This window comes from Drosophila subpulchrella, chromosome X (genome assembly GCF_014743375.2).
Source record: "Drosophila subpulchrella strain 33 F10 #4 breed RU33 chromosome X, RU_Dsub_v1.1 Primary Assembly, whole genome shotgun sequence".
Taxonomy (NCBI): Eukaryota; Metazoa; Arthropoda; class Insecta; order Diptera; family Drosophilidae; genus Drosophila; species Drosophila subpulchrella.
This window is the reverse complement of record NC_050613.1, coordinates 21698620-21716634: the sequence shown is the minus strand read 5'-3', so window position 1 is coordinate 21716634 and position 18015 is coordinate 21698620. Positions and strand designations below refer to the sequence as shown.

General features: G+C 42.6%; 3 protein-coding genes across 4 annotated transcripts; 2 read left to right on the top strand and 1 right to left on the bottom strand.

Annotated features, from left to right (window-relative positions):
- The first annotated feature begins 769 nt into the window (after nucleotides 1-769).
- On the top strand, nucleotides 770-1509 carry LOC119558400 (cytochrome c oxidase assembly factor 6 homolog). Its single transcript, XM_037871929.1, has 2 exons — nucleotides 770-905; nucleotides 975-1509. The coding sequence occupies exon 2, from the start codon at nucleotides 1121-1123 to the stop codon at nucleotides 1400-1402; it is 282 nt and encodes a 93-aa protein (XP_037727857.1). The 5' UTR covers nucleotides 770-905; nucleotides 975-1120; the 3' UTR covers nucleotides 1403-1509.
- Nucleotides 1510-1817: 308 nt separating this feature from the next.
- LOC119556708 (molybdenum cofactor synthesis protein cinnamon) lies at nucleotides 1818-4518 on the top strand. Its single transcript, XM_037869104.1, has 7 exons — nucleotides 1818-1958; nucleotides 2017-2777; nucleotides 2838-3016; nucleotides 3073-3501; nucleotides 3566-3728; nucleotides 4127-4225; nucleotides 4289-4518. The coding sequence occupies exons 1-7, from the start codon at nucleotides 1928-1930 to the stop codon at nucleotides 4430-4432; spliced, it is 1806 nt and encodes a 601-aa protein (XP_037725032.1). The 5' UTR covers nucleotides 1818-1927; the 3' UTR covers nucleotides 4433-4518.
- LOC119556709 (uncharacterized oxidoreductase SAR2567) lies at nucleotides 4509-17572 on the bottom strand. Of its 2 annotated transcripts, none has more exons than XM_037869105.1 (4): nucleotides 17423-17572; nucleotides 17165-17205; nucleotides 5072-5859; nucleotides 4509-5006 (listed from the first exon to the last, which is right to left on the bottom strand). In XM_037869105.1, the coding sequence occupies exons 3-4, from the start codon at nucleotides 5847-5849 to the stop codon at nucleotides 4783-4785; spliced, it is 1002 nt and encodes a 333-aa protein (XP_037725033.1). In that variant the 5' UTR covers nucleotides 5850-5859; nucleotides 17165-17205; nucleotides 17423-17572; the 3' UTR covers nucleotides 4509-4782. The 2 variants fall into 2 exon arrangements, with proteins under 2 accessions (XP_037725033.1, XP_037725035.1); XM_037869107.1 differs by having other exon boundaries at nucleotides 17410-17551.
- Nucleotides 17573-18015: the final 443 nt, after the last annotated feature.

The following is an 18015-nucleotide window of genomic DNA, read 5'->3' as shown; positions in this document are numbered from 1 at the left end:
TTCCGATCGTATATATATTAGGGACCCCAATCCTCGTAGCATATCCCCGCGTCTAACGATCCCCCGCCCCCGTGTGTGCTATATAGACTTGGATATCGGGCTATACACTTCGATGTGTGTGTTTTTCGTCTATAGGTGTAAGGTGTAAATGTTTGTAACGACAATATAGGATGTATGTATGTAGCTTAAGATGTAGGTTATCCATCTTCCCACTCACCAACCCCACAATGCCCCCCCCCCCCCCCCCCCCAGCCACAAGGTCAAGGGCCAAAGGGCATAGGACGCCCCCCTGCGACCTTTCTACTGGCATTTCTATACGTATTTGTGTACCTACGATAAGCAACAAGATTTATAATGAATATGTACGGTTTCGATGTCCCCGGGTTTATTGCATCCGGATCGGATCACACTTAGAAATTATAGCATAACTCACAAACAAAAAAACACGTATGTTCTTAATTTTAATTGTTATCGCGGACAGCCATGAAGCTGTCATCTTATTTGTTTTGTTTGCTTCGATTCGCTTATTCTTTTGCCACGACATTTCTTTAGTTGTTTAACCAAAAATTGCTGATCAGTTGGGAAAATCGAAAGTATAACTCCGTGGGAGACACTTTTTTTTGCAATTACGTTAACGTTTAGCCATAAGATATTAAATCAATCAAATAAACAATAATTACGAACAGCAGAAGTGTTGCGATAAATAAAAGATATCATCAGTGTGCAGAAAAAATTGTCTTAATAAGGAATAAAAGGCTTTCTGGGGTTATTAAAATAAACAAACCAAAAAGTTTAATTTTAAATTGGCGCGCCAAAAGTATGGCCTTGCAGTGTTGCCACATGTTCAAAAGTTTACTAAAAGTTATCGGAAAGAACAGCTGATTTTTTGTTTTGTAATATTTGAGGTTGGTTTCTGTGTTCTCCTGCTATTTTCTTAAATTAAATTGTTAAATGGTATGTTTTTTCTCTTAAAGCGGTTCCAAAGACCTGAAGAGTTGGATCTCTAGGGGAAATCCAGTCGAATTCCCATTGATAGCGAAGAGGAGAGGAGGAAAACCCAAGTAACCGGAAACCGGCTCGGCAAAACCATCGAGAAATCACTGCCCGAAGCAGCAGGAATATGAGTTTCCCGGACAAAGCGGAGCGCACCAAGTGCTGGAGCAACCGGGACGAGTACTGGAAGTGTCTGGACGAGCACGCACCCAAGCACAGCTCCACCAGCGGGGAGAAGGTGCCCTCCGCCTGCCAGAGCCTCCGCAAGCTGTTCGAGCAATCCTGTCCAGGCCAGTGGGTGAAGCACTTCGATCGCAAGCGCACCTACGAGCAGTTCAAGGAGAAGATGGCCAAGGGATACGATCCATTGGAGGAGCGTGCGCGGGCCGAAAAGCAGGCCAAGTCCTGAATCCTGAATCCCGGTCAGGACGCCAGGAGCACCCGGTGGCCATCAGTCATCCGTGTTTTTGTACTGTTGTAGGGTAGTGTAAATAAATAACCCATCTAGCTATATGACTACAAATGGATGTGCTTTTTATTTACAAAGGTTTTCAAGAGATTCGTTTTGGAAAACAACATAAATCTATGCATGTTAACCCTACTAAAGACCACTAGTTCTTATGAAAAAGTCCCAGCTTATGCATGAAAACATAGAGTCTATCAAACTTTATAAACTATATAAATAAGAAGTGGAAACCCAGATATTTCTGTTTATTATATTGCATATCCATTTATTGACATGCCCATTGATGGGTTAATGCTTCAGCCGGCAAAACCAGTGTTCACACACTAGAATTCGTTAATAATGTATCGGTTATCGATTATCGATAACTAAAAAGCAAGCGCAAAGCTTGCGTGCTAATTTATGTATTGTATTTAACAATTTAATTGAGAATCGTCAAAGGGAGCAGTTGAAACCGCTGTAGATGACGTAATGGAGTCGATTACCTTTGGAGTTCTGACCAGTAGGTGGCCCTGAATCCGTCCAGAAACCTGCAACTCACCTGTATTTGTTCCCCTTAGTTAGTGACACCTGTTGCCAGGAGCCGGCAAAGGATAAAAGTGGTCCCAGGCTGAGGCAACTGATCGCCGAGTCCTTCACCAATGCCCAGGTGATAGAGAGTATTGTCCCGGACGAGAAGGACCACATCCAGCGGGTGCTGCGCAAGTGGATCGAGCGGGAGGAGCTGCGGGTGATCCTGACCACCGGTGGAACAGGATTCGCTCCACGGGATGTGACTCCAGAGGCCACCAGACCGCTGCTGGACAAGGAGTGCCCCCAACTGTCGCTGGTCATTACCCTGGAATCCCTAAAAAAGACCCAATTCGCGGCTCTTTCCCGCGGACTCTGCGGCATTGCCGGGAATACCCTGATCCTTAATTTTCCCGGCAGCGAAAAGGCCGTAAAAGAGTGCTTCGAGACCGTGAGGGAACTCCTGCCCCATGCCCTGCATCTCATCGGTGACGAGGTGTCTCTGGTGCGCAAAACCCATGCGGAGGTGCAAGGATCCGAGCCCAGGGGTCACATTTGCCCCCATAAAACGGGGGCAGGTAGTGATACCGATCGCAATTCACCTTTTCCCATGCTGCCCGTCCAGGAGGTGCTCTCTATAATCTTCGACACGGTGCAGAGGACCAGCAGTCTGGACAAGATCTTGTGGCAGCTGAACTCGCCCGTGAACATTCCACCCTTCAGGGCTTCCATCAAGGATGGCTACGCCATGAAGTCCACCGGTTTCTCGGGCAGCAAGCGCGTTTTGGGCTGCATAGCCGCCGGAGATGCAGTGAGTCTAGTTTGGGCTTAAGATCGTGATTCCCAATCCCATTTTCCGTATGCCTTTCAGCCCAATTCATCGCCACTGGCGGAGGATGAGTGCTTCAAAATAAACACAGGAGCACCTCTGCCATTGGAGGCGGATTGCGTGGTGCAGGTGGAGGACACAAAACTGCTGCAACGGGACAAGCACGGCCGGGAAAGTCTGGTGGACATCATAGTGGAGCCAATGGCTGGCTTAGATGTGCGGTAGGTATTTAAGATTAGCCTGTGGAAAGCAACTAATGCATTTCTTATACTTACAGGCCAGTGGGTCATGACCTAAGCACCAAGGATCGAGTTTTTCCCGCTCCAGATCCCTCGCCTGTGGTGGTCAAATCCCTGCTGGCCTCCGTGGGCAATCGGCTGGCTGTGCCCAAGCCCAGGGTGGCCATAGTGTCCACTGGCAGCGAGCTACTCTCTCCACGTGATCAACCCACTCCGGGCAAGATCTTCGACTCGAATACCACGATGTTGGCGGAACTGCTGCTCTACTTTGGTTTCGACTGCGTGCACACGAGTGTGCTAAGCGATAGCTTTGAACAGACGAAGGAATCGCTGTCTGATCTCTTCGAGGTGGTAGACTTTGTCATCTGCAGCGGCGGTGTCTCAATGGGCGACAAGGATTTCGTGAAGCCCGTGCTGGAGGACCTCCAGTTTAAGCTTCACTGCGGCCGGGTGAACATGAAGCCAGGGTAAGATTCCCTCACCGGGAAAAGAAAAGTCCAGAGTTCCATACTAATGCCTTGTGCCCCTCAGCAAGCCCATGACCTTCGCCAGCCGCAATGAGAAGTACTTCTTCGGCCTGCCCGGGAATCCAGTGTCCGCCTTTGTCACATTCCACCTGTTCGCCCTGCCCGCCATCCGCTGGGCTGCCGGCTGGGACCGTCAGAAGTGCTCCCTGCCCGTGATCAATGTGAAGGTGGGTTCCTCTTTGATTTAACCACATTGCGAAATCTTCAATGGCGACAGACTATTATGATTGATGGTGGTTATCTACTGGCAATCAATCAGAGGATTCGAGAACGCGCATTGCTGTAGGTCGTCGCATGTGACGCTTTTCGCTTTATTTGGCTGGCACTTTTGCTTTCGAGTGGGAAGATAACGTGATCCGTTTGTTTACTGGCGATAAGAAATAGTTTGTTAAGTCACCTTAAATACAGGGAGCTTGGGTAAACGCGGAAGTTTGTGTACCTACTGAAATTAGGGACAATTATCTTAAAAGCTAGTGATTAATGGTTTCTCTTGGGGAATGTTTGTCAATGACTTGTAAAATATTCACAGCAATTTCCAATTCTAATTTGTTTCAATTTTTTATAGTTACTGAACGGTTTCTATTTGGATAGCCGTCCGGAGTTTGTTCGTGCCTCAGTGATTTCCAAGTCTGGAGAGCTGTACGCCAGTGTTAATGGAGATCAGGTAAGAGCCAGGTTCCTTTGAAATGAAGTCCATGTAATCAACATTATCCTGCGCGAATCCTAGATAAGCAGCCGCCTACAGAGCATTGTGGGCGCGGATGTTTTAATCAACCTGCCAGCAGCAACCTCTGATCGACCAATGGCGAAAGCTGGCGAAGTTTTCCCCGCCTCCGTGCTGCGATACGACTTCATCTCCAAGTACGAATAGGAATAGCTACCAAGACAGACGCCAAGAAGCCTGCATAACCCTCGAATGTTAGACAAGACGGGACAATACGCCTTCGTAGATTAGCACAAAGATTTATTTTTTCATATGTCGTAACATTACGTACAATGTCCATCAATTACACCTTAAGCAGTGTGTACAAAAACGAGTATAAAGTAAATATTATAAAGGCCTTCCTAAAGGAAGAAATATTATCAAACAAAAATAATTTGCAGATAGATGAAGACAGAGAACGGAGAGCAGGACCTGGAACGGGATAAGGTCAAGAGAAACGGAATCGGGATCGGGACGGGATCAGGAGCATATATACAGGAAGTGGAAGGAGGCGGGTCTCAAACCGACTGGGTGGCGGACTCGCCGACGGCTGGAGAAACCGGCCTTTGGAGGCGCAGCGAGGAGCGGCATGGCAACGTGAATTGATACTTGTTGTGGCTCAGGAGCGGATAGCGCTGTTGCGGGGCAAAGTCCCACAGGGCCCGCTCGATTACCTGCAGGGCGCCCGGACTGAGCACGTCCGCCGTGTACTGCGTGGGAGCTCCAGCGGTGGAGGACATGGCTGCAAAGAATGGCAAAGCAGAAATGTTATGTTTTTATCCCAAAATTATCGTGGGAACAACTCACTTTGTGCCACTGGCGCCTTGTACAACGACTCCGCCGTCATGCCGCAGGTGTCCAGAGCCACCACGCTGACGCCATACGGCTGCAGCTCCTTGCGCAGCTCCTCGGCGCACTTGTCCACGGCCACGCGGGAGGCATTGAAGGCCACCAGTCCATCGCCACCGGTGCGAGCAGCTCCACTTCCTCCGCCACCGCCACCACCGCCCAAATAAAGAAGACGGCCGCGTGTGGGACGCAGGAAGCCCACAAAGGCCTTGGCCACACGCAGCGTGCCCAGGATGTTGGTCTTGAGCATGTGCTCCCACTGCTGGACATCCTGGGACTCCACCTTGCCCCGGAACACACTGCCACTGGTGTTGATAACGGCCGCAATGCCACGCTCGTCGGCATTCAGGTGGGCGCCCATGGAAACGGTGGCCTCGCGCAGCACATCCTCCCGGGTGACGTCCAGACGCATCGGAATTATAGTGCCCGCAATGGGCTCCTCACTGTACTCGCGGATCTTCATCCAGCCGCAGAGGAGTTTGGCGGGCAGCGAATCGTGGGCCTCCTTCATCCCGGCGAATACCCGACATCCCTTGTTGGCCAAATGGGTGCACAGCTGGAGACCCAGTGCGGTATCTGCGCTGGTGACCAGGACCACCCGACTGGGCTGCGAATCCGCACTGGCCGAGGCGCTATCCTCGCGCACCTTGCAGATCAGGTAGATGAGCAGCGCGCCGGCGATCGAGAAGAGCGCCAGCAGCTGGAAGGCCAACACCAGCATGGTCATTGGCTCCATTATGACATCGCTGCAATGTGAAGAAGAGAAGGTCACAGGTGAGTAAACTGGGTATTTAGAACTGGTTATATATGGGATTATCAATTTTATAGGTATTACTATCAAGATGGAATTCAAGAATCTGATAGCAAATTAAACAACATGATTATAAGCTAGTCCAGATACTAACAGTTAGGAAATATATTTACAATTCCCATAAATCCTTTAGTACACCTTTAGAATTGTTGCCACCCAAAAATCAATTGACACTTTCAAGCAAACTGTATTTTTTGTTAGTCTATTGAGGTCAGCTGATGAAATAGAAAAATATCAAAGAGTGAAAATTACATTTAATTATAATTAGCACATGTGACTTTGCTTGAACTTAACGGCTAGTATCTTGAACTAATTGTATTGTAAATTATTAGATATGATGATTATAGCTGACGATTATAAGAGTGCTAAATTTGATCTGAAGCTTGGCCGTTAACGGACGCTCTCTTGAACGGACAGTGTTTTATTATGTAGCTAGAGTTTAGCGTTATGTGTTATAGGTCTGTCATTGATATCTGAATCCCACTTGGTGGAAAAGTGCCTGTTATATCTGGCACCAATGGACACTCTCTCCCAGACAAGGGGTTTCATCACCCTCGAGAGTTGGGTAACCAGACACTGCACTTCGCAATGGATAGAGATAGAAATAGAGTGGTTGGATATCTATAGCATGGATATATAGTATCCACAGCCGTATCCGAGTCGATCTTTTGGCATTTTCACTTTAATTAAGACTCGTTAGGCTGCCGACGCATCGAGTAACAACTTTACGCTTGCCTTGCACTCTTTTCTTTCTTTCTATTTAATACGCTTTAATTATTGCACATTTTTCGACGCGAGTTTTTAACAATTTACCGGGCCGGGCCCTCGAAGAAATCGAAAAAGTTCCAAGAGGGGGAACGGCAGATAGCCAGATACAGATAGATAGCCATCCGAGTATCTGTGGATCCATGGACACGACACACGAACGTGGCCAGCGAGGCGTGTCCACTGCGAGTCTTCCATGCATTTGGCAATAAATTATGTCTACGTGCTTCTTGGCTTTTCACTACTGGCGGTGAGGAGGAGGGGATTGGGATCGGGGATGGGCCATTCGGAGGCGGAGGATGAACCAAAGTAAAAGTTGGAACCCAACCAACTGCAGTTTGGAAGCCGGAGCAACCCGAGATCTGTGCGCAGTCTTCTTCAGCCAGTCACACAGCCCAAAAATGGGATTATTAATGATATTTCACACCCATAAGATCTCATTTATATTGATATTTTGATAATATTTCATTCAAATATGATATTGAATATCAATAGTTGGGTTTTGAATGTTGTTCTTATCTTATTGATATACCTTTTCCGAAGTACTCACTTTTTTTCTTAATATTTTAATTGGTTTATATATAGGATGGGCAATGTTTAGATAAATATTTAAAAGGTTTTTAAATTAAAAGGCTAGGGTAAACTTTAAAGAGATATTAGAAATTCACATGCGTATAGTATTTTCTTTCGGTGCACCCGCTGTGGGTGCAGTTACTCGAGCGGACACTTTCCAGGTTCCGGTGGTTCCCCTTATTGCGCCACCCTGCTCTTTAAAATTTCACTGATGTGCAGAGCTGCAGAAGAAGTTTGTTGACACGCGGAAATGGGTTTGCCATATTTGCAGGCACTGCGGTTTTGGGCTCGGAATTCGGGGGCGGGGTAAACGGAACCGGAGTCGCTTTTGGTCAAACCACCAATGCAGCGGCACTGCATCCGCCGCCGGTTGCGTAATTAGACAAACAAACGGCGGAACAAACAAATGCCTTATGGCAACCGAACGATAAGTGGAAATTGGAGAAAACGCAGGGAGAAATTTTGAGGTTTGCGAGATCTTTGGGAAAGATTTTGAGCAGGTTTCGCATATTGAACTGCAGTTTTACCTTTTTAGGGGTCTTAAGGGATTATTAAAAAAGTTTTTTAAGTAATACGAATATTTTAGGGTTTTCTATTTGTTTGCATTCAAAAATGTATGCAAAAGTCAAAAAATATACTGATGTAATTGCTCATTGTAAAATTCTCTAATAGGTATATTTGTTTAGGTTCGAAACGGCTGCCTTAATGAGTCGGTTCATTAGCCAAGATCTCTAGTAACTGGTTCCATTGGTGGCTCTTGGTTGCGCAAGTGGTTATGTCAACCGCCGGACGGTTCTAATGGATCTCGGAGTTTTGAGCTTGAAGCTTGCAGCTGACCCAAATTGAACGCAATGCGCGGGTCTTTGACTTTGGCATCAATCAATTGGCCAATCATTCAATCAAGCCAATCGTCGGGCTGTGAGCCAAAGCCAAACCAAGTGTGTCATTAGCCGCCGGTTGAATGTGTCAGTAATGAACTGAGCTCGTCTTACGCCGATCCGATGCAATTATTCCGGAATTATCGGCATCGAACGACTGGGAATGCGTGGAGTGTCCCGGTGACTCCAGCCATGATTAGCCTGTGATTAACGATTGACAGGTGGGCTAGTTACCCCAAGCCACACCAATCATACATGTATCATAGGTACATATCTCTAGTAATATGCTCGTATTAGGTATACCTCTACAACATGCATATACCTTATATCTTTCAATGCTTATCTCTCTATTGTCTCTATGTGGCTGTGATTCAACCATAGTTAAACTGTTTTTATGCTGATGTCAGGTCTTGACACAGCGCTAATTGAAATGTCACATAAAACGAATCTTTGTTTAAGCGAGGATGGGGCACTCTATGGCGGAAGATAGTTGGAGGTTACAGATAGCCGACATACATCATAGAGTGCATATTCAGATGGTATTTTTATAAAAATCTTTACCCCGCTTGTAGTTGATAATCTCCTTTGTATATCAGTTTCAGCTCTAATCCCCAACTATTCCGATACTCAGTTATGAGTTTTCCCATAGTCACATTTTTATGTAATACATGGCTCTCCTCACCTTTCAGACTGATTACTCCTAAATCTACTCGCATATCTTTCTCATACATGTTTTCAGTTTCGAGGGGTTGGTCCAAAATCTGTTCAGGGTTGGGCTAATCACTTGAACAAACGCTTTGTTTCTTGTTCGGGCCACGATTCATGCCTTACTCACACTTTAGGTTAAGTTCGAGACAATGTCAGGTGAATACGAATACGAATACGACTACCCAGGGGCGTATTTACTGCTGATTTTTAGAGGGTTTTAACGATGTAAAGCCACATTTATAAGGTATTATTTGCCTGTGCCAAGTTACACCCAGAACGCCATTGATCTCGGCCCGATTCCCCGATTTTATGGTGTTTTTTTTGGGCCCCTTTAACGCCAACATATGTACATGTGCACTTGCACACATGAGAAATATGTTAATTGCGACATTTGCCGATTTTGCTGTGGTCAGGCATTCATAAGCTTCGACTTCGAGTCGGTTTTCTCATTTGTTTGGCTGGCTTTTGTTTTCTGTTTTCCTCTGTTGTTTTTTTCTGTTAACATTCAACCCAAATATGTCAGCCAGTCGGCAGCCAGACAGGCATCCCAATGGCATGAGATCGATATCCATACAGCAGGCTCGGCACTTTGGCCATAAAGCCAAATGTCTATGTAGTCACATTACGTATACGCAGCGTGGCTGCGATTATGAATGCAGTTTGTTACAAGTTGGGTCGCTTGATTAATGATTTCGGCTGATTCACGGAGGGGCACAGATAAATATGTGGATAAATTGAGTTATTTTCTCTGGCAAGTGTTTATTTGACTCGCTAATTAGTGTTGGTTTGTTGTATAGAACGCCAAATAAAGTGTTGGTAAACGAAAAAGCCCATGTATTTAAATCTAAATCTTTTCTGTAGCTATTTTATATCAGGCGAAGCGGTTCTTTAGAGTCTTATATATACTGAATTAGTCTTTCGTTGGCTTCTATTAAACTAAGATTAATTTGGATGGTTAGCTAACATGCCTAACCAGTGTTGGTAAAGTAATTTTTAAACTGAAATTATAAAAACCTTGTTATAATTTGCCAGGCAACAAACTTGCAGCTTGGCCGACTGTTTTACAAAGTAATATTTTATCGCGCATTACAACACATGAAGCAAACCTTGTTTCAGTCTCCATTTCTTTTCTCGTGCATCCCGTAGATTAAAAGACCCACTTGGGTCCCCCCTCTTACCACTTTTCAGTGCCGAAAATTAGTTGAAAAAGTTCAAATGCAACGAAGCGATTAATGTTGACTCGGAGGGGATATTCGATATGGCTGAAATCGAAACCGAAACTGATTTCGGGGCTTGGCCTTTTCCCCCTCCGTCTGCTTTAATGCACATGCAAAGCGAAATTGTTGGCTAATTGCCATAATTGGAGAATCGATCGAAGAAATAGCGAAAAACGCCAAGCAAAAAAAAGAGAAAAAGACAGAGCGAAAAAACGCAGCCAAAATGAAACCAAAACGAAGCGAATCGAGTAGCCCCAATTAATTTGCACCTCGACGGTGGTAAAAACAATGAGAAAAGAGTGTATACAGTCAAACCTCCCTAGTTTTAACAAAATCAAGTGTCAATGGCAAAAAGGCAAAACAAAAAGTCCAACATTAATCACAAAAATTTGATGAATGGCTTAAAAATTAGGTTCTTCTAGCGTCAAAAAGATTCTAGAAGAAAATGTTTTTACTTGATTTTTGAACACTGTTTACAAACTAATAGTTTTGAACACTGTTCACAAATAAAGATTTTTGAACACTGTTCACAAATTAAGATTTTCAAACACTGTTCACTAATTAAGATTTTTGAAATTCTGAAACACTCTTAATAAATTACGACTTTTGAGCTTTCAAAATTTTAAACGCGCTTTTCTGGTTCGACCTATGGAAGATCTACTGTACACATATCCCACCCCTCTCTGGATTGTGTGTTCCAATTGAAATTCGTTTCGTTTTTGTTTTGGCCATTTGCCGACTTCGGTGTTGTTTATTGTTTGCATTTCATGTTCAGGTGCGATCGAGATTTCTACTTCGCCTTAACACATTTAACATTTCAGCCGGGCCCAAGTGCTAATTTGGCCAGAGAGCCAGAGCCAGTGCCTCAGTTTTGGCCTAAATACCAGGAGATGGCCGAAAGCACAGCAGTAACACACACAACACACCGCCATTTAAAAGGTGAAAATATGCAAAATCTTGGTTCGTTTTGCCTGTTTTTATTTTTATTTGGGTTTGTTTTGGCGCGTCTTAACTCTCGTGTAGGTGGCATGAATTTCAATAATTCGTGTTATGGGTCTTGGTGTTTTTGTTTCTTTGTTTTGTTTATATTTTTATGCCGTGGCATGCGCCAGCAGCAGAAACTCCTGTCCAAGTGGACGTGACAGTCTTAACGCCCGAGTGCCATTGCATTTTTAGAGTGGTAGAAGGACAAGCCAAGGGGAATAAAGTGGGTCTTGCACTAAGACCAGTGTTGTAAAACGTATAGACATTCTTGATTTTTGTAGGGATTTTTGGAAAGTGGTTTATCTACTGGAATTTCCCCAAATTTACAAAAACTTTTCCAAGACAAAACTCGGATTTATTAATAAGCTTTACAAATTCGAACCAAGATTTTACATTTTTCTACTAAAACTTTATCCAACATTTCCAGAAATTGTTAAAAAATCATTGTGTATTTTTAAACGTTATTACACCTGTATATTATAATATCCAATCGCCGCTAATCACTTTTCTATTAAGAGATTAAGCAATTAAATGTATCTATAGATTTTTTCCATTAAACAAGAATCATAAAATACAAGCGGCTTTGCTAATGGCTTGCCTCTTTGGATTGCATTTTTTTGTCGACTGCTTTGTATAGGTATACCATCTATTATAAAGCCAGGCAGCACTTTCCTTTTCTAATCGAAATTCCAGCTAAATTTAGCGACAAACGCAGCCGACAAATTTCTCGAGTCATTGAATTGCAACATTTCAAGGTGGGGGCAAAATGGTAGACCCACAGCGAACCTTGTTTTATTTCACTTTTTGCCTCCTCCTCGCCAATTTGGTCTGCAAAATAACAACCACAGCGAAAACAACAAGTCAACAATGACAACAAATAACAGCAATAAACAGTCAGCGATTTTTCACCGCCAAGTGCAATGAACTTTTCCCCCAAACAAGCTCCTAACCACAAATCTTCGCCGCTCTTTTCTTCTTCGTATATATTTCCCAGTTTTCCGTGGAGTCTGCGGCATTGTCTTCCAATTGGAGTGCCCAACTCCCCGAAAACCCCCTTTTCCGCCCACTCGCGCAATTTTCAAGTTCAGATGTAAAACAGTGGCGTCGCTTGATGTCGCCATTTGCCATCTGAGATTAGATCATCGCCTTCAAGTGAGCTAAGCGCGGGCGTTGCGATGATGGCACTCGATCCGAGTTTTTGGGATCGTATGACAGCATTATTGCGACCCATCCATCAGTTTGTGCCCATATCGAGTGGGAGTGGACTAGAATGCTAAGTTTTTTGAGGGAGGAGCTCGGATCTTGACAGTCCTGAAGAATGCTTTCTTTTTTTTTTGAAAATGATCTTGCCAAATTTAGCAACGACAAGAAAGCTCACTGTTTGAATTTTTGGACAGCTTTATGGAGATTGTTTTGCTAATATTGACCCAATTATAAAAAAAACCCTTTGAGAATTTACATTTTAGAGCTTTCTAAAAATAAATTCACTTCTGAGATAAAATATTTCTAGTATGCGTAAGAAAGATGTAATAGGAGAAGAATTTTTAAATTCTTCTTCTTTAAATCTTCTTTAAATTGAAAATATAGTAAATAAAAAGTATTATAATTACCCAGTAAGAAACATATTTTCGAGCTTTATAAAAGTCGTTCAATTAAAAAAGGAAATCAAAACTGTTTGGAAATCTGTAGAAGTGTTATTTCGAACAAATTCCAAAGATAATTGGGTCACAATGTCTCACCCTTCCTAAAAATAAACCTGTTCCGCTTCGTTCACTGATCGTGATGGACAACTGGAATCGGTAATCCTCTTAAATATTGATATGAAATTGGTTAGCTTTAGTTTCCAAACGAATGCACCTATTTCACATGATGATTAAGAAATGTTGCGTTAAAGTTTTGCCTCTGGGAGCTAAGTATTTTCCAAAATAGTAACAAATGAAATAGCAATTGTATAGTCAAACTTATAAGTTATGTTTCAAATGCATTAGGAAAGTTTGCATTACTTTTAAGTTTAAAAACCACTGATCTAATATGGAATGCTACACTAATAACTTGAAAATAAACTGAAAATAATATGAGCCACCTGCACTTAATCATCATCTTGGGTGGGGATTAATACAGCTCATAATCAAGGGGCGGCTGATGCAGTGGATGAGGTAATTCCCCACTCAAAGGGTCCCACGATACCTAAAAAAGACAACCCACTACACAGAGAAAAATTATGTTAGTATCAAATACACTTTGAGGATGTATCATATAATTTTAGACCACTGTATCTATTACTATTATTGAATATGAACTATTCAATATATAAATACCAAAATTATAGTACTTGAGCAAACTATAATTTTTTTTCGATCAAATTCATCATCATTTTTTTTTCTCTGTGTAGAACTCAGTAGCGATTCGATTTGCTCGGTGGATACGCATTCCGTCTTCAGGTTGACCAATCGGGGACTTGAGTTTGTCACCCGGCGAAGAAGCCCTTAATTTGGGAATTTCTCTGGCTTTTTCCCTGCCTATTACCTCACCATCATCGGCGTCTTTGTTTCCCCCATTCATTCGCTTTCTCATGCAAATTGAGACCAATGCGTATCAATAAACCTAAACACTTTACGATCGATTTGAAGATGGTCATTGATTCGGTTTCGATATATGCAAAATTATTCCGTTCTGGAAAGCCTTTGAATTTCGGATATTTTGTAAGCTTTTGTAAGAAACAATCAGTGAAACAAAAGCAAGTGTGCGATTGCATCGTGTGTGTCAAAAATAATTGCACTTGGTTTTAATTTTGGATTTCTGCCTCTTTTGTTGGCCAAAAAGGCGAAAAACAAAAACAAAAAAAAACCGAAAAATCCATTGCAATTGCAGTTGAACAACTTTACGCTCCATTCAGCATTAAAATTACTTTGTGCCACTTTCAAAGCTATTTCTACTGCTACAAAAGCAACTGCTTCTTCGGCTTCTTCGGATTTGATTGTTTTCAGTTTTTTGTTTTATTATTTCTTTTTGTTTTCCATTGGCAACCACTTGGATTGCCTCCTATGCACTTTTTAGCTTTTTTTTTCGAGTTGGCAATGGACACTGGAACAGGTGGGATTCGGTGCAATTGGAGTTAAGGGGGTTATAGGTATATATATGAGTATATTCCGGAGAATGTCGCAAAAGTCACGAATGTCACGCATCAAATGGAACACAAACAGAACGTAAAAAAATGCTGATAAAAAATAAAAGCCACAAGAAAAATTGCCAACTAATTGATAAGAGCAAGGAATGCAATCGAATGGAACCAAAGAAATTGGACTTACGGTATCGGAAAAAGGGGTTTAAGAATAGTCATAAAGAAAAGAGTTCTGAGAAACGTTATAGATAAACTGGTATTATAACTAAACTTTTTTTTTATCAGTTTAAACTACCAATTAGCTTTGAAATCTTGTTTATTTCTCTAGCGGCTCCTTTTCTTTTTTTGCACTTAAATTCAAAGCTTAAGCTTTGAACAAAAAATACCTCACTTGACGATAATTCAAAACGAACAATGGCAATAAAGATTTTCATGGCATATTCTGGCGATTTAACACCTGCCGCCGGTGAATTCCACACACCCCCTCTGTCTCATTAACCCCTTTTGGCATGATGGCGTTGCAAAAAAAAATCGAAAACACTTTCAATACAAATTGCAAAAATATTTGAAATAATTTTTCGTGCCGTCGAACGCGCTTTCCTTTCTTGGCGTAGCCACCTTATAATAGAGGTCTTGACGGGGTGATCTGCGTATGCCCCGGGAATTTTAATCATATTTCTCTTTTCGTACATGCTTAATTATTTGTTTTTCCATCTGTGTGGTTTGTATTTCTCATTTGGCTTTGCCAGCTCCACGGAGGCCAATTTGGTTTCCATTTCGATTCGATTAACGAATCGAGCTGTCCAAGGATCCAAACCGAATCGATGGATACTCTGGATCCCCAAGCATATATATATCTTTCATTTTCTCTTTGAGCTGAACTTGGTTTATTGGAAATAAAATTGTACTAACTTCTATTTAAAATTGTTTCCCATGGCTTTAAGCTACAGTTTAAGCTACATTTTAATATGGTCTTTAAACATTATAGTGCCTGGGAATTAGAGGTGTAATTTTAAATTTCCCCCTCTATCTGCATTGTTTAGTATTCCCAGCTGGCTAGGGTATTTTTATTGCTGGTAATTTTTGGCTTAATTTTTCGCTATTTTGATAGTAAACATTTTGATGTGATTGGATTAGAGTGGAGTGGATGGCAGTGGAGTGGGGATTGGTTCGGATCGGATCGGATCGGATCGGATCGATTCCGGGCATTTGGCAGCCACTCAAGCGTCCTACTTGCTGTAGTTGTTGTTGTTGTTGTTTTTCCGCCAATTATTATGGCCAACTGTTTGTCCGTCCTCGGTTGTCCAAAGTCGTTTATTGTTAGTTGTTTGTCGTTATGTGCAGGTTTTTTTTTTCTTATATAGTTTTCTTGCAATTTCACTTTTGTCTCTGGCCGGATTCGTGGTTCGATAGCTGTCGATGCTTTAAGTTAGGCCTTTAGTTAAGTTAAGGATCTTCGAGCAGGGCGACAGGGCAGGTAAATCGATCTGGCTTTCACTTTGGATGCATCTCAAAACCAGGATGCAATCAATCCGAGAGATGCGCCTGGCCAAACGGACAGAAGATACTTTCCACCGGGGACCACACCCAGATCTTCCGCTCTTCCACTGCAAGTGGAAAACAAACAGCGACCAAATGCCGAATACCATATAGAGATACAAGATACTCGAGCATCTTTCTATCTCTCGGTAGATCTATTTGCCCCCGGGCCCCTCGTAATTCCCTCTTTCCATTTCTAATGCCGTTCACTTGAACATACGACCATAAAAAGAACCACAAAGTAAAGAGAAGACAGCACAGACAAATTTGAGCGAAGGGAAGAAATACTAAGGTCGAATTTTAGTTGCTCTAGGGAGCTGTGAAGGTTACAGTGTGGATTTATAAAAAATACATGTAATAATAGTTGTTTAAAAATATGAATTTGGAACTCTATTGTAAAAACCTAATTGGATAGGCGCAGTAAAAGGTTTATTATTAACCAATTATTTGACAATGGGAGTGTGTTGTACTGCCAAACATATGATTTATGAAATATTTTAATGTATCTGCAAGTAAGCCAACAAAGTAGTTTAATTGGTTTATCATAGTGGGCAGTCCCAGAACTTTCAGGGTATACTCCCTGACTTTCAATTAGCCCGCTTCGAGTCACGTCAACTCGAGAGCATAGTTAAGTATAATGAGATAAAGTGAAGTCAAATCAAGTCAAAAGCCAGAGACAAAAGACTGTGGCGTGAAGAGGTCTTTGATGTCTAAATCGCGAGACCTGACCCTATATCATCTTTCCTCTGGCTGAATCCCGAAACGCGAAAAGCCCCAGCCGAAAGTCGGTCGTTCTCGAGAGCCGGGCAGAAAATGTATCCGAATCTTAAAGTGGCAGACCGAGAACGTATCTGAATCTTAAATGATTTGAGCAATGACCTCAACTCTTGTCTTTTTGTCGTGTGTGTGCCTGTGCCTGCCCGGAATTTTTGATTAGCACTGCGGGGGGATTTGGGTAAACAAAGGAATCTCCGAATCAGGGAAAGATATTCCAGAACAGGATCCCGTTTTGCCCCCTTGAGAATGCCCGCTGACCTTGTCACGTCTTTTCAGATATCATAACCTGCATTCCAAGCCATTCAAGACATTTCCAAGACTTCATTCAACCAAGAATAAGAACTAAGATACTATGAGGTATCTTGAGGAATGTTCAGATTGCGTTGTTTTCGCATAATTATATCTGTCGCTTTATTGTCTCTGCTGGTTTAAATGGAGATTGATGGCTTTCAAGCGATTCGGCACGAGCTTGGGTCTCTCGGCTCTCGGTAAGAGATCTCAAAGATCTGCGATTAAAGCCAAGATCAGCTCGGCATGCTAATTAGCGAATTCCAGTGGGCGGGGGGTGGTCCGCTCGAAAGCCCAACTTTTGACATTGAGTTGAGCTCTGAGACCCGTTCGCAGCCCGTTTAAAAAACTAGTCTTAGGACCCCTAGTTCATATATTGATTTAGCTCACCTTTTCGTATGTGTCCAATTTTAAATTCAAATTCGTGTTGGCTAAAAAATATGAAATTAATTCATAACTTTGTTATATAAACCATAAAAAAATGTATAAAAAAATAGTATATATAGTATAGTATACAAAACACGCGACGCGAACTAAAGGATTTTTTTTTTTTTTTGGCTAAAGGTTTGCTTATTTTTTTAGATTGAGTTTTCAATTTCGGTTTCAGTTTGTTTTCGGTTTTGGTTTTGGTTTACCGATTTCACGCACAGTTTGGCCAAAAGCCTAGATCGTATGGGGTGCGACAGAGAGGGTATATACTATGTGTTTCTCCCTCACACTAACTCTCTGATTCTCTGCGACTTTTCTCCGCTCTGCGACTTCGTTGGCTGAGCTCGAACCGAAGACTGGCGGCTTGAATTTCGGGTTGAAGAAAACCGAACGGGCGAAGATAACCGAAGAGCAAGTCGCGTAGACGAGGTCTTTCGGCCCCACCACCCAAAGTCGTAGGCCCCCTACCTCTCCTACTTGGTTCCGAAGGCCCCCTCTGGTAACCCCTTTTTGTGGTGCGATCGTGCGCCAGGCGACAAAATGTCAAACGATCGCTGGGGATGCTTAACTGGTTTTACAGTTGTAACTCGACGGGGTCTTGAAACACTCTGCGTATACCCCATCTTTTTGGGGTCTCGCTTGGCTAAAGTGGTTTTATTTATTTTTAAACCGAAGGGAAGTCAGATAATTACCAGAAAATAATAATGAATTATAATATATATTATATTTCACAGCAATATATATCTCCAATATATCTTCTGATATGGGTGAAGATTACATACCATTGATCTATAATATAATAATGTTTTTAA